The sequence below is a fragment of the Varanus komodoensis genome, unplaced genomic scaffold, assembly GCF_004798865.1.
Source record: "Varanus komodoensis strain SLA01 unplaced genomic scaffold, ASM479886v1 scaffold110, whole genome shotgun sequence".
NCBI classification, from domain to species: Eukaryota; Metazoa; Chordata; class Lepidosauria; order Squamata; family Varanidae; genus Varanus; species Varanus komodoensis.
In genome coordinates, this window is record NW_025335318.1 from 801820 (window position 1) to 814579 (window position 12760).

Below are 12760 nucleotides of genomic sequence, written 5' to 3' on the forward strand. Positions count from 1 at the left end.
CTCAGCTCCCTGCACTCTATGGTTTTAGTCCTCCAAAAAGATGGGGGATGCCCTCCAGCTTTGCGGGAGGCTCTGCGTCTCGGGTGCGGTACCCACAGCCTCATCCAGCTGTGCAGCTGGAGGCTTTCTCTCCCGCTGAAGAACAGCTACTGTTTTAAAGTCACTCTTATTCTTTTCCGGAAGTCTCTATGTCAATCTTTAAGGAGGTGGGACGAAAGTCATGCTGGCGGAAGTGCCTCGTCCTCGTGTTTCCGGATACTTGAAGGTGCACGTGAGTGTTGTTGCTGGTGGTAGAGCGAAATATTTCTTCGGTGATGGGAGTTTACGGGTGGAACAGCTCACAGAGACGCGGGGAGAACAGGAGGGAATTTGCTTTCCTTGCTTTTGTGTCTACACTGGGGATTTAGCACGGGCTGAGAAACTTTGGGCAGGGCTGCTCGTTAAGGGTGCCATTTTTGGAATAGCAAATGAACAAATACTACCTAGCTCCCTGCCCACGCTATACGCCCGCCATCCCCCAGAAGGAACAACAGCTCGGTGCTGGTGATTTCGGGGGAGATCTACATAGATCCAAGACAGGTGCCCACTTCTGTCCGTCAAGACAGGACAATAAGAAAGTGTCCTGTTGTTACCGCACTGCTCTGTTAGGCAAGGTTGGAGGTGGGCTGTGGAGTGGCTTATGCTTGTTTGCCTTCTTTTGCTTCCTGGGGCAGAACTAGGCCTGGGTATTGAAAAACCAAACAAGATTCAAAAGTACTGCCAAGTGGCATGCAAGTTGCAGGATCATTATATTTGCCTTCTTCAGCAGCATCAAGGGAAACTACTTGAAGGTGGGATGGATCCTTTGCGGGCGCAGCAGCTGGCAGCTGAACTGGAAGTGGAGATGATGGCTGATATGTACAACAGGTATTGACTAATCACAGGAACAAGGGCTCCCTTTAATGGTACTCATATTTTACATCTCCAACAGGAGAGAAATATGATGTTCTAGGGGTGTGTAGGGTTGAGTCTTCTGTGATTTGTACCTTTTTTTGCTCCAAATGCCCAAGACTTTTTCTTAGGATGTATTTTTCCACCAAACAATGTACTACTAGCTTACTAGGTATTATGCATGATGTAAAACAGCATTCCCCAACCAGGTGCCCTCTACATGTGTTTGACTACAACCCATGTATTGACTGGTTGGGGGATGTGCAGACAACGCATCTGGAGGTACAAGGTTGGGGAAAGCTGACATAGAATAAGATTTAAAATTGCCTTTTTGGATCACTGCAGAGCTCTATCTAGTCATATTAGGTAACTCACAGGCAGGACACACAAGCAACAATCCTCTGTTGTTTATCCTTGCACTTGTGATAGAGGTACTTTGCCTCAGACTTGGAGGTTCCATTTAACTCTAATGGCTGATGATATTGTCAATAGTTGTCTTCTATGGGTATGTCTAATCCCTTAGTCATTACCATACAGTATGCCAGAGATTTCAACAAACTATAAGTATTATGTGAAACTTCCTTTTGTTCATTCCAAACTTACCAACAATCAATTTCATTGGGTGACCTTGAGTTCTAATATTATGCGGAATGCCAAAAGTTGCTCTATTACTTCACTTATTTCTTTTCTAAATCAAAAAGTCCCCAGCAAACTTTTCCTTGTGAAGATGTTCTAGCTGATAGAGCCCCTCCTCAGTGAGCTTACAGGATGGGATAGGGCTTTGAAAGTCGAAGGTGGAATTGAGAAATGACAGAAGAGAACCTTTTCTGGAACTGAACTCCTGCAGGAGGCTTTCTGTTTGCTTGGCTTTGGCCCTTTGGTACAATTTATGAACTGGGTTGCAAAGGGTATGATGTTAGCAACAGGGACAGGGTTAAAGGTGCTGCAAGCATCTTTCCTTGGAAAACTTTTTTTTGCACATTTTTTATTAAGATTTTAAACTAAAAACTAAAAAATGATCAATCATCAAATACATCGGACGTACTGGGTCAGCCTCCTATAACATATCTTTTAAACATTCTATAATTGTATTCAAATCGATTTATAAAAATTTGAAGACATCTTTAAATCTAAGCCAAGTCCCGTTTCTCCAGCCAATCGTAGAAAAGGTCCCAAGTTTGATAGAAGTCAGTATCTTCCTTCTCCTTCAATAATAGAGTCAATCTGTCCATTTCTGCACAATCCAGAATCTTTTTTAAAATCATTTCCTCAGTGGGTAGTTCCTCACTCTTCCAGTACTGAGCTAGCGCAATCCTCGCCGCTGTGATTAAATGTAGTATCAAATACATTTCTTGTTTGCTAATATTTTCCGGTACAATGCCTAACAAGAAAATTTCAGGATTAAAAGGTAAGGGTTTTTGTAGCATTTCCTCAAGCCATTTATGTATTTTATTCCAATACTTTTTCACATATTCACAAGTCCACCACATATGGTAAAAAGTACCCACATCATGTTTACATTTCCAACATCTGTTTGACGTATTTGGAAACATCTTAGCTAATCGATTTGGCGACAAATACCATCTATAAAACATTTTATATAAATTTTCTTTATATGAGGTTGCTAAAGTTACCTTAATATTTCTCTCCCATAGCTTTTGCCACTTTTCTAATTCAATATTATATCCAAAATTTTGTGCCCATGTTATCATAGTTTCCTTAACCTGTTCCCCTTCCATTTTCCTGTCAAGTAAGAACTCATAAATTCTCTTAATCATTTTCTCATCTGTTTTTAACATCACTTGATCAAAGGCTGTTAGGTCTTTATAAAACCCCCATATTTTACAATCTTTAGCATATCTTGATTGCATCTGCACCTTATACCATTGAGTCCCTGTTTTCTTTTCTTGGAAAACTATTATCCACAGCTGATGCCTTAGTACTGTCACAAGATCATCTGCTGTTCTTACACACATTGGTCCCATGAAAGGTGGTATGTGAGACGATTTTTCCTTGCTATCATGGTGGAAACTTAACATTTAGAAGTGGTTTAACAGCTTATGCATGTTAGAATAGACAAAGATCATATAAATCCCATTGTTTCCTAGTTTGGCTTGATATCTTCCAATGTTGCTCGATTCTTCCATGGATGGGTTGAAGAAATCCTTCCCTTTTGGAAGCCTATAGTGAAACTACCTGCCCTTTTGCTGCAAGGCATCATTTTTACATATGAAGTAAGACAGAAAGGTCAGGCAGGCACTCTGGCTGGTGCAGTCTTCAGTAGGGGGAAAATATTTATTCATATTTTGCTAACCTTAGAAAATGTGCATTCTGTGCTCATTTATTCAAAAATTAATCCTGCTGAATTCAATGGGGTTTATGTGCAATTAAGTGTGCAAGGGATTACAGCCAAGTAAATTGAATCTCTGTGTGTTTTCTTGGACATAGCAACTCAGATGTGCCCAGAACTAATTGGGAAGCAGCAAGTCCCATTTAAAAGTACTACTATTCTGTCTTAAGGAACATCTGGCACTGTGTGTCACAAAATGAACAGGGGTACTTTTAAAATGTTTCATTTAGTTATGTAATCGGTTAGTATTGTAACCTGACATGTTCTTGTTTGAGAAATAGTTTAGAATCTTGCGGGTGAAATAGCCCTCCACTGAGCGAAGGAAACCCTTTTTGGGAGCGCAAGCAACTGTTGACAGTTACGAGAGGGGCGAGAAGGATGAGCAGAACGGGGTGGTGAGCCCATGGCCCTTCCAAAGTTGTTTTGCATTATAATCATTGATCACTGACCATGCTATCTGAGCTGATAGGAATTGGAATCTAACAACATCTGGAGGTCTATAGGATTTCCCCTGCTGGTTGTATACATGAAGGCTTTGAGTAAGAACTGTGCTGTGTTCTGCTTTAGATGAACGGAAACCAAAGTTGGAACAACCCAATGGCTTTTTCATCCTTTTTCTTTTCTCGTTCCACCCCAGAATGACCAATGCCTGCCATCGCAAGTGTGTGCCCCCACACTACAAGGAAGCTGAGCTCTCAAAGGGGGAGTCTGTGTGCCTGGATCGTTGCGTCTCCAAGTATTTGGACATCCATGAGCGCATGGGCAAGAAATTGACAGAGCTTTCAATGCAGGATGAGGAGCTGATGAAAAGGATGCAGCAAGGGGCAGGGCCAGCATAAAGTGCCAGCCTTGCATAATGGACAGCATGCTCGTTTGCTCCTCCTGCCCCTCCCAGCATGGCTGGACTACATGTTTTTGCCAATAAACACCAAAATTATATTATCCCTGCTTAACTGCCAAGTATATTGGAGCTTTGTCTTCTTGAGTTAGGCCCAGTGGAGGATGAGGTAGGCTACAATTGCTGTATGAAGGCAATATCAGTTTCAGCTGTTGAGTTCATTGTTCTCAAGGAAACTGTGGCTCACACATGAAGTAGCAGCCTGAAGAATGAACGCTTTTGGCCATGCATGTAGTTTTTCTGGGTCAGGATGCAATCCTGCAGGAAGTTTTGATGATTTGTAAAGCTGCAATTGTTGCAAAGCTGATTTGTTCCTGCAGTTCTTGCTTATATTCTTTTGATGCACCAGCAGAACAGTAATAGAGATGGTTTTGTTAGATTTAAAGTATAAAATATGCTATTTTGAATTATAATTGCTGAAATGCACCTGCTGCTACTGTGCAGGATATTCTACCCAGCACAGTGGAAGGGTGAATGTACCTCATTATGATACTAGTACAACGGATGTCCCTCAATTTCTCATTCTGGCAGCTAAACTACAGAGGAGATTAAACAAACGTCTCCCAATCTAATCAAGGCAAGTCTTTCCTGGCTCCGAACAACAGATATCAGATGGCCCACTAAGTTTTTCTCAGAGGAAAGATTCATCGTAGTGCAACTATATGTGTTGCCTAAGAGACTGTGGCTGTTAAGGTAGTTACTTTGAAAGAACTGGCAATAAATGAGCATGTGTGACCACTTTGCTGGCTGCAGTTGCAGCCGACAGCCAGCAGGGGGAACTAAACCCTGCAACATGGTCTTGTAGCATCCATGCACTGCAGCCCTGCTGGGGCAGCTACATATGCATCCCCAAAATAAGGGCATGGATTTGCATTGAATCTAGGTGTAGAAATAGCTGGTTCCTGCCCAGATACTACCTGTTGATGGGACACTTCTGCCCCCCTGCTTGCTCTCGCCTTGTGCTACTTCGCCTTTAAGCCAGACTTGGACTGGATAGCTGTTCAAACTGAGGACACCGTCAAATAGAAGACTGTCTTCTGATGCCCCCTCCAATGTTCTGCTTTAATACACTTAACCTTACTAGACATTCTGCAGTATGAGGAATAGCATTTCACAACCTTGTTCTCTCCATATATTTTGGACTACAACTCCCAGCATCCCCTAGCCACTCATTGTTAATGGAGGATGCTGGGAGTTGTAGCCCAGCATCAACTGGGCTACAACTGGAGGGCACCAAGTTGGGGAAAAGGTGGCACAACACTGCCTTTTTCATCACAGCAAGACACTATCTAGGCCCTCTGTGAAGCTCCCAACTGGGGCACACCATCCTCCCATGAAGCAAAACATGTGGCAACTTTACCCACATGACTTTGCAGAAATTTAAGGGTGTGTGTGTGTGAAATGAGGGTGCATGACAAAGCGATATCTCTGCTGACAATTGGCTATGTAAGAGGTACATGCCAAGAAGAAAGCTAGAGAATTCTGACACCGTGCAATATTTGCTGAATGCCTTCTGATGAAAAAGACGAAGTGCTGCCTACTGGGGGTAAAGGAACTGTGGTCGTTTGCCCCTCCCCGACGTGCTAGTTGCACACCATGTGATTTCCCTAATTGCCCTCATAGTGTGCAGCTTCCCATGCCTTCTTGGCCTTGTGAGGTGCACAGAGGGGGTGGCTTTGCAACCACCCCAGAATCCATGGCATGCTGTACGGTTCAAAGCCACCCCACCATGCACTTGGCTGTGTTTGGACAGCATGAGGGACATCTCAGTGCCATCATGGCTGCCCTTCCCCCAGTGAGGATCGAAACCCAGACGTCGCTTGACGAGTTTCAATAGAAGGCAGCAGAATGTGGTGGAAGTTGGAATAAGCTGCTCACCCTGAGCGTAATGAGGCAAATTGTGTTTTGGGCAGGAGGCAAGGGGAAGGAACTCTGGTTACTTTCCCCCTGTGATTGTCCAAATCTGGCCTGTATCTCATTCTGTCACAAGGGAGATGTGGTATGTTGCTGTTTTGCATTAAACTCCTTGTTGTTTTTCCATGTGCCTCAAGTATGGCTGTAATTCAAGGGCACTTGAAGAATTCTTGCCTGCGCATGTATTTTTTCTTGTTAAAAACATTTGCTACATTTTCTTACGGCCAGCAGGGGGCATAGGAATGTGCAGGCTTTTCAGGCATACAGCATGAATAACAACTTTTGGGCACTCTTATTTTTTTTATGAGCATGGCTCATAATTGGGCCCCTTTGATTTCTTTTAGCCTCATTCTGTATCTTCTAATTAAATAGCAGCTGTGTTTAGCCAAAGGGTGACTTACTCAATTAGAGCTGCTTAAAGCAATTAGAAGTTATTTAAAACCACATGCTGGAAGTGATTTGGCAACCCTGACTTGTGGTTTTATTCCTGTTCAGGGCGGGATGCTGTGCTGTGGTTCCTTGAGCACAGCTCCAAGTCCCCCCTGTTGTGGCTGAAAAGGGCAACAGGAGTTTCAGGCACAGTGACAATACCAATTACAGGGCCTTGTAAAATTCAGGAATTACTGTCTCCTGCCTGGAGAAGCATGGCCTCAACAAGATTAATCTGTTGCTGCTGATGATGATTTTCTGCAGCAGTGTATTTCAAGCTCCTGACAATACTTCCCTCCGTAACTTGCGCTTGGTGGAATTTCTGTGCACTTCCTGCAAGATGCAGAAAATCCTGCAGGGTGTTCTGCACGATCGGAAGAAGAAGCCGTCTTATGTGGAGTCACAGCAGTGGTCCAGCTAGCCCACTAGCTGGCTGGCAGTGGCTCTGCAGGACTTCAGACAGACGTTTCTCTTGGAGATGCTTGGGACTGACCTTGGGACCTTCTGCATGCAAAGCAGGTGAGCTGGCATTGATTTATGGCTCCTCGCTTTGACATCAGGCTTAAGGGATCTACTGTCCACCAAGTGGAGCCAGGGCAAAAAGGCTGACACAATAACAGTCATGATAGGTGATTTTTGGCAGTTTGGGAACCAAGTCCCATGGCCGGAGTTCTCCTGCTGTCAAGGACTATTTGGCAGCATAGCAGCAAAACTGACTGGTTTTTTTCCCCTGCTTTGCAACTGGGTCACCTAACTTGGTAGTGGCCCATGGCTTGCTTTGCTTTAATATGAAGGGAAATCAGCCCCTTTTGGCTTTCATGCTATTCCTGCCGCAGATTCACTTGTGGGCTGTGTGTCTGCAGAAAAGACCAATGGGTCTGTGCACTGTTGCTGCATCGTGTACATCTGCACCTGAGACTTCAGTCTCTGTAAATTAGTTGGTTTTCCTTTTACATAGATGGCCACATGATTGTGCTGTACAAGGGGGATAGACTTCATTTATTTCATTTATATCCCACCTCTTTTCTTACAGAGAACTCAAAGTGGCTTACATCTTTCTCCTCCTGCTCTCCATCTTATCTCCACAACAACCGCCCTGTGAGGTGGGTTGGGCTGAGAGGCTGTGACCAGTCCAAAGTCACCAGGTTGGCTCCATGGCTGAGCAGGGACTTGAACATGGATCAAATGGGTCCCAGGCCTGCACTCTTAACCACTACATCACACTGGCCCTTAAATTTATTTAAAGAGTGCAAATGAGCACCTGCTGAACCAAGGATTTATTTTCAGCGCTCAAGCTGAGCTCAGTGTTTTCTCACACACTCATTTCCTGGTTTCTTTTTCTTCATGCAAGCAACCTAGCTTGAGAGGAGGGAGAGAAACTGCTCCATTAAACATTTTGGAGTTGGAAATCCTTGCTGATCTTTGGCAATTCACCCACAGATCTAACTAACTTTACACTAATTTTAGGAATTTATGTCACCCTGTGGTAACCCACCCCCACAAACATTCTGGATGTTTTACAGGGTGAAACAGTTAAATATATACCCCTTTAGTTTCTCTTCACCTGTTTTAGGATGCATATCCTGTTCATACAGGTACCGTCCAGGGATGTAAGTGGCTCATCATCGCATTGTATGGACTTGGAACGCTCTGTGGAACAAACAGAATCCACAGCTCTGTCCATAGCTTAGGGGAGAACCTTGGTGGGGGTTGGCAAGCTGTCCTTCCCGCAGCTTATCTGCTGCTATTGATTTCTTCTTTGGGGAACCCTTGCCAGTCTTGTGAGGGACACTGCCCTCTGTGCTATTCTTGGAATTTGCTGTCACGTGCGTTTCTTCTGAAGTTGCAAAGAAAAAGGAAGAGGCTCTGCAAAACTCATCTGGTGGGCCCCAAGTGACCAATATCTGGAATTGCTTCTAATTGTCCGAGTTGGGTTTTCCTCATGTATGCTGCTCTTTAATTAATTCTCTGCTCCATTCCTTCCCTGTCCCCAGCATGGCCAGTCTTGCAGCCCACACGTAAAGAGCCTTGTGGGACCACAGCTAAACTGCTGCCTCAGCCGATCCCCTTGTGCTGTTGCTTGTTGCATGCGCCATCCGTCTGGTTCGGGAGAAACTCCTGACTCTGCTTAGGAGTGCAAGTCTGTGCTGGGGGCCTGGTAATGAAAGTGAGCAGAGCAGGGTGCCTCTGCTGTGGTTTCTAAATGCAGAATGCTGCTTCATGGGCAGGGAAATAAACTGGCTTTTGTTTCAGGGAACTGAAAGCTGTCCCTGAGGGACTTGCCTGATGCGCACTCCCAATTAGGCCTGGAGCCACTTCCCTCAGGCTTCTTCATCTTGCTTGGCATTCACGTTGCACATAATCTATGCACTGTTGATTACAACCGTTGAACTTCTTGACTGCTTTCAGGGGCAGAGAGTTCCCTAGTCCAGCTCACCTTGCTAATTAACCACCTCCCTTCCCTTCTCCAAGGCTGCCCTTTTCAGAATGGGACACCTTGTTTGAATATTTAGCTTCACTGGGTCCTTCTGGGTAAATTAGACAGGTCTAATGCATAATTGCATGCTTCAAAGTTATTCTGAATAACTATTCTATGTGTTGTATCCTCATTACTTGGCAGCACTGTCTCCACCGGCATTTTCTCCTATCAGCTGAAGGCTTTTTAACATTCTGCATATCCATGAACCTCTGGAGAGGGATTAGGCAGAAGAGTTTCTGGATGGATGTTACACACTAAAATTGCCTGGAATAGGTTATGTTTCTTAACCACATAAGAAGTTCTGTGTATTTCTCTTCTGGCGTAACTCCAGATAGATTGTTGCCATAAATAAAATGGGAATTAGAAGAGATAGTCTTCTGTAAAGTGGGCACCTGTCATGTTAGAGAGAAACACTTAATGTGCAGTAGCGGATGCTTCACTGATGACCTGCAGAGGAAAAAGCAAGAGGTGTTTCCAAAGGAATTAGTCCTGTGCTATTCATAGTTCTCCTAAGCATGAAGAAGTAAGAATTCATTTGTTAGGAGTACAAAACTACAACTCCAAATTCTATGATGGGCAGAACTGAAACAGACAATGACATTAATAAACTGGAGGCATGAGTTATAAAGCAGAACGATTTTCAATTAAGGAGTAAGGATCTGAGGTCCACCAGAAGTTTTGGGCTCCCACTGGGTACAGCCATCATGGATAATGGGTCAAGGATTGTGGGAGCTGCAGCTAGCAAATTTGGAGGACTATAGGTTTCCTGAGTCTGAACTTTCTAGTATTGTACACTAGCAAGAAAAAAAACAAAGGAATACATGTAAAGTGTCTCTGTAGATAGATTATAGAATTTATTAAGAAATAGTTAACGGGGTATGTAAGAATACTGACTCAAACTCTGCAGTCTAGCACCATTACAAGTGTTGCAATGACCATGATTCCACCTAGGTGAAACTTGTTTGTACAGCCTGATCAGATGCATGTTTACACATGAGTAAGTCCAGTAGTGCTCGGTGCAACTTTTGGGTAAACATATATGGCAGGAGTGGGCCACTTGCAGCCCTCAGCCTACTCTTGGGTGGCACTCAGCCTAATGCACAAAGCCCATTGCATCTGCTCAGTGCAGCCCTTGGCAGAGAAAGCTGTCCTCTTCTTGGCATTGCGGCTTTGTGTCCTCTTTATTTCTGGGGGATTTTAAAATGCTGCTCTTCCAGTGCTTTATGAGTAGAAACTGCAGACACAGATCTTTCAAACAAGGAAAAGGAAGTTAAAAGGGTAGCAGTTATCAATTTTCTAAGATATTGCCCTTAGAAGTCAAACTATTCTTTGCCCGGGACACCAAATGGGGAGGCCCAAGTTGCAGACTTGGGTGGCAGGAACATCAAATTACAGGAAGCGTGTAAGGCTGATGGTGGCTCCTAGTTCCTTTTTCCTTATTTGATAACAGAGCTGCCTGGGCAGCCCACATAAGGACCTGAATTATGTGTGTACCAGCATTCCCCAGATTCATACCCTCCAGGTATGTTGGACTACAGTGCCTATCACTCCCTAGTGGTGGAGAATACTGGAAGTTGGAGCCCAACACATCTTAAAGGCTGGGGAAAGGTGTGGTCTGTACCATATGCCTCTGTGGTTATGGGGCTGACTCTCTAGATCTACCTTCACTATCATGGGTCAAAACTGCTGATTTTGCAAGGTGTACTTTAAGGCATACTTCCCTGAGACATTTCACTAAGGACAGTCTGTCAACCATGGACACGTCTGGCTGCGCAAAGCTTCTTTCGAGGTACAAGGACATGAATACAGCGCAGTTTATTCTGGTTGCTCATGCAACTCTGCTTCAGCCTGGGAAAATGGAGAACCAGCTTCAATCTTGTTGACAAACTTTTCCCATTAGTTGCTCAGGGAAAGTTTAGTTGAAGAGACTGGATAGTAATTAAAAGGATGCTTACTTCCACTTGTTAGGTGCTCTGTTCAGCTCTGTGTGTATACACAAAACTTCTGCAAAAATGCAAAGGTACAAAGAGTAGCTGTAAGTGGGGAAGAACAAAGAACTGACACATTTGCAGTGGCAGATTCTCTTTCTTGATGGAATTACTAAACACTTAGATGTCTACCAGTTACAGCCCGGGGCTATTAATTAGACAAAAGGAGCAGACCTTCATTAAACCCATTGCGACAGCAAGACCTCATCTCTTCGGCTGTTTAGGAACATGTCCAATATCAAGATTTTTATTTTTAAGTGTTGTAAATGAGACACTGCTCTGGCTTTATTGAGGAGTGAGGCCCATGTGTTGGGTTATGAGTTCCCCCCCACCCCATTCTGGTCATGTTATATGTTCTTGCAAATGCAAAGATTTGATATAACTGCCAGAAAATCCATTTCCTAATGCCAGTTTTTGAGGGTCTTTGGCCAGGGCACCCTGCATAGGTCCTTTCCTTCTGAGAGTCTGCCTTCTGATTGCCACTGCAGTAGGCCCCATGTGGGAAACATGGAATACCATAAACCTAAAAATAAATCACTGGCTACAGTCACTTTCCATCTCCTTTCTCATCACTGCTGTTGCTTGCTTTGGAGGCAGAGATCGGTGAGCAAGTCAACAGGGGCCTCTCTTGCTCCTCCGCGCTTCCTCAGTAGTCTTGGCCAGAGCAACAGGAAGGCATGCAAGCAGGCTGCGAAGGTGAAAATCAGGAGCAACTCCAGGGGGCTTCTGGCGGTGGCGTGTGTGGGGGCCTGTGGCAAGTGCGTAAGGCTCTCAATGCAGGATAACGCTGTGAATGGCTACTAGTCCTGATCGCTCTTTGCTGCCTCTGGGAGTAGCAGCAGGATATCTACATACACTAGTTGCTGGGGAACTTGGGCAGGAAGGTGTTGGTGTACCCATCCTACTTGTGGGTGTTCTGTGGGGCCCTGTGTGGACAGAATGTTGGACTAGGTGGGCCTTCGGCCCGATCCCACACGGCTCTTCTTACAGTCTTATGCTCTTAGTGCCTGACTTTGCTTGTGTTTGACCCCGGTCCTGAGTTTGCTTCATTTTAATAGCACATTGACTTTGTCCTGGCAGGCATGCCATGAGTGGAGTCGGGGGTCAGACTAGATGGCCCAGGATGCCTCTTCTAGCTCGCTCTGTTCCTATGTTTCCTCAGTCCTGTCCTCCCATGTATCCTCCCCATTCTTGAGTTATGTTTTGCTTTAGGTCATCTAACAGATACACAGTGGTGGGTGCGTGCTCGCTGTTTTCTGAGCAAGCTTGGGGAGCAGGAAGTTTGGAGAACAGGACAAAGATGGTCGAGAGGTGCCCTGGGCACACTCTGCCCCTGAAGATGAAAACACGTAAGTTTTTTTCGAAAAAAACATTTGTTCTGCAGAGGAGAATGTCAGCAGACATGCCCCTCCTTGTCCTGTCCCTGACCGCCCCCCCCCCCCCCGGTCTTTTATTCTCAGAGGGCTGTGATGCAAGAGAGCTGGCAGAAAGAGACCGAATGAGTGCTTGTGGGATGCCATGCCACTCCACTGGGCTGAGCAAACTGTTATTGCCGTGCAGCTATGAGGAAATGGCTAGGCAAGCACAGCTATTGAAAGCAAGTGCTCACAGACTTGGTATTGTGTGACACCATATCTCAGCCTGGATGAAAAGCCTCAGATTACAGAGTCTGGAACACCAAATGGTATTCTTTGGAGTGGCAAATTCACCATCCTTATTGTGCTGTCTCAAAATATTTTAAATCATTATTTATTTCAATTGGGAAGAGGGAA

General features: G+C 44.7%; 1 protein-coding gene across 7 annotated transcripts; it reads left to right on the forward strand.

Annotated features, from left to right (window-relative positions):
• Positions 1 to 73: 73 nt before the first annotated feature.
• Positions 74 to 4222, forward strand: TIMM10 (translocase of inner mitochondrial membrane 10). 7 transcript variants are annotated; one of them, XM_044420823.1, is made up of 3 exons: positions 74 to 271; positions 806 to 906; positions 3918 to 4222. In XM_044420823.1, the coding sequence occupies exons 1-3, from the start codon at positions 221 to 223 to the stop codon at positions 4117 to 4119; spliced, it is 354 nt and encodes a 117-aa protein (XP_044276758.1). In that variant the 5' UTR covers positions 74 to 220; the 3' UTR covers positions 4120 to 4222. The 7 variants fall into 7 exon arrangements, with proteins under 7 accessions (XP_044276758.1, XP_044276759.1, XP_044276760.1 ...); XM_044420824.1 differs by having other exon boundaries at positions 809 to 906; XM_044420825.1 differs by having other exon boundaries at positions 74 to 265.
• The last annotated feature ends 8538 nt before the right edge of the window (positions 4223 to 12760 follow it).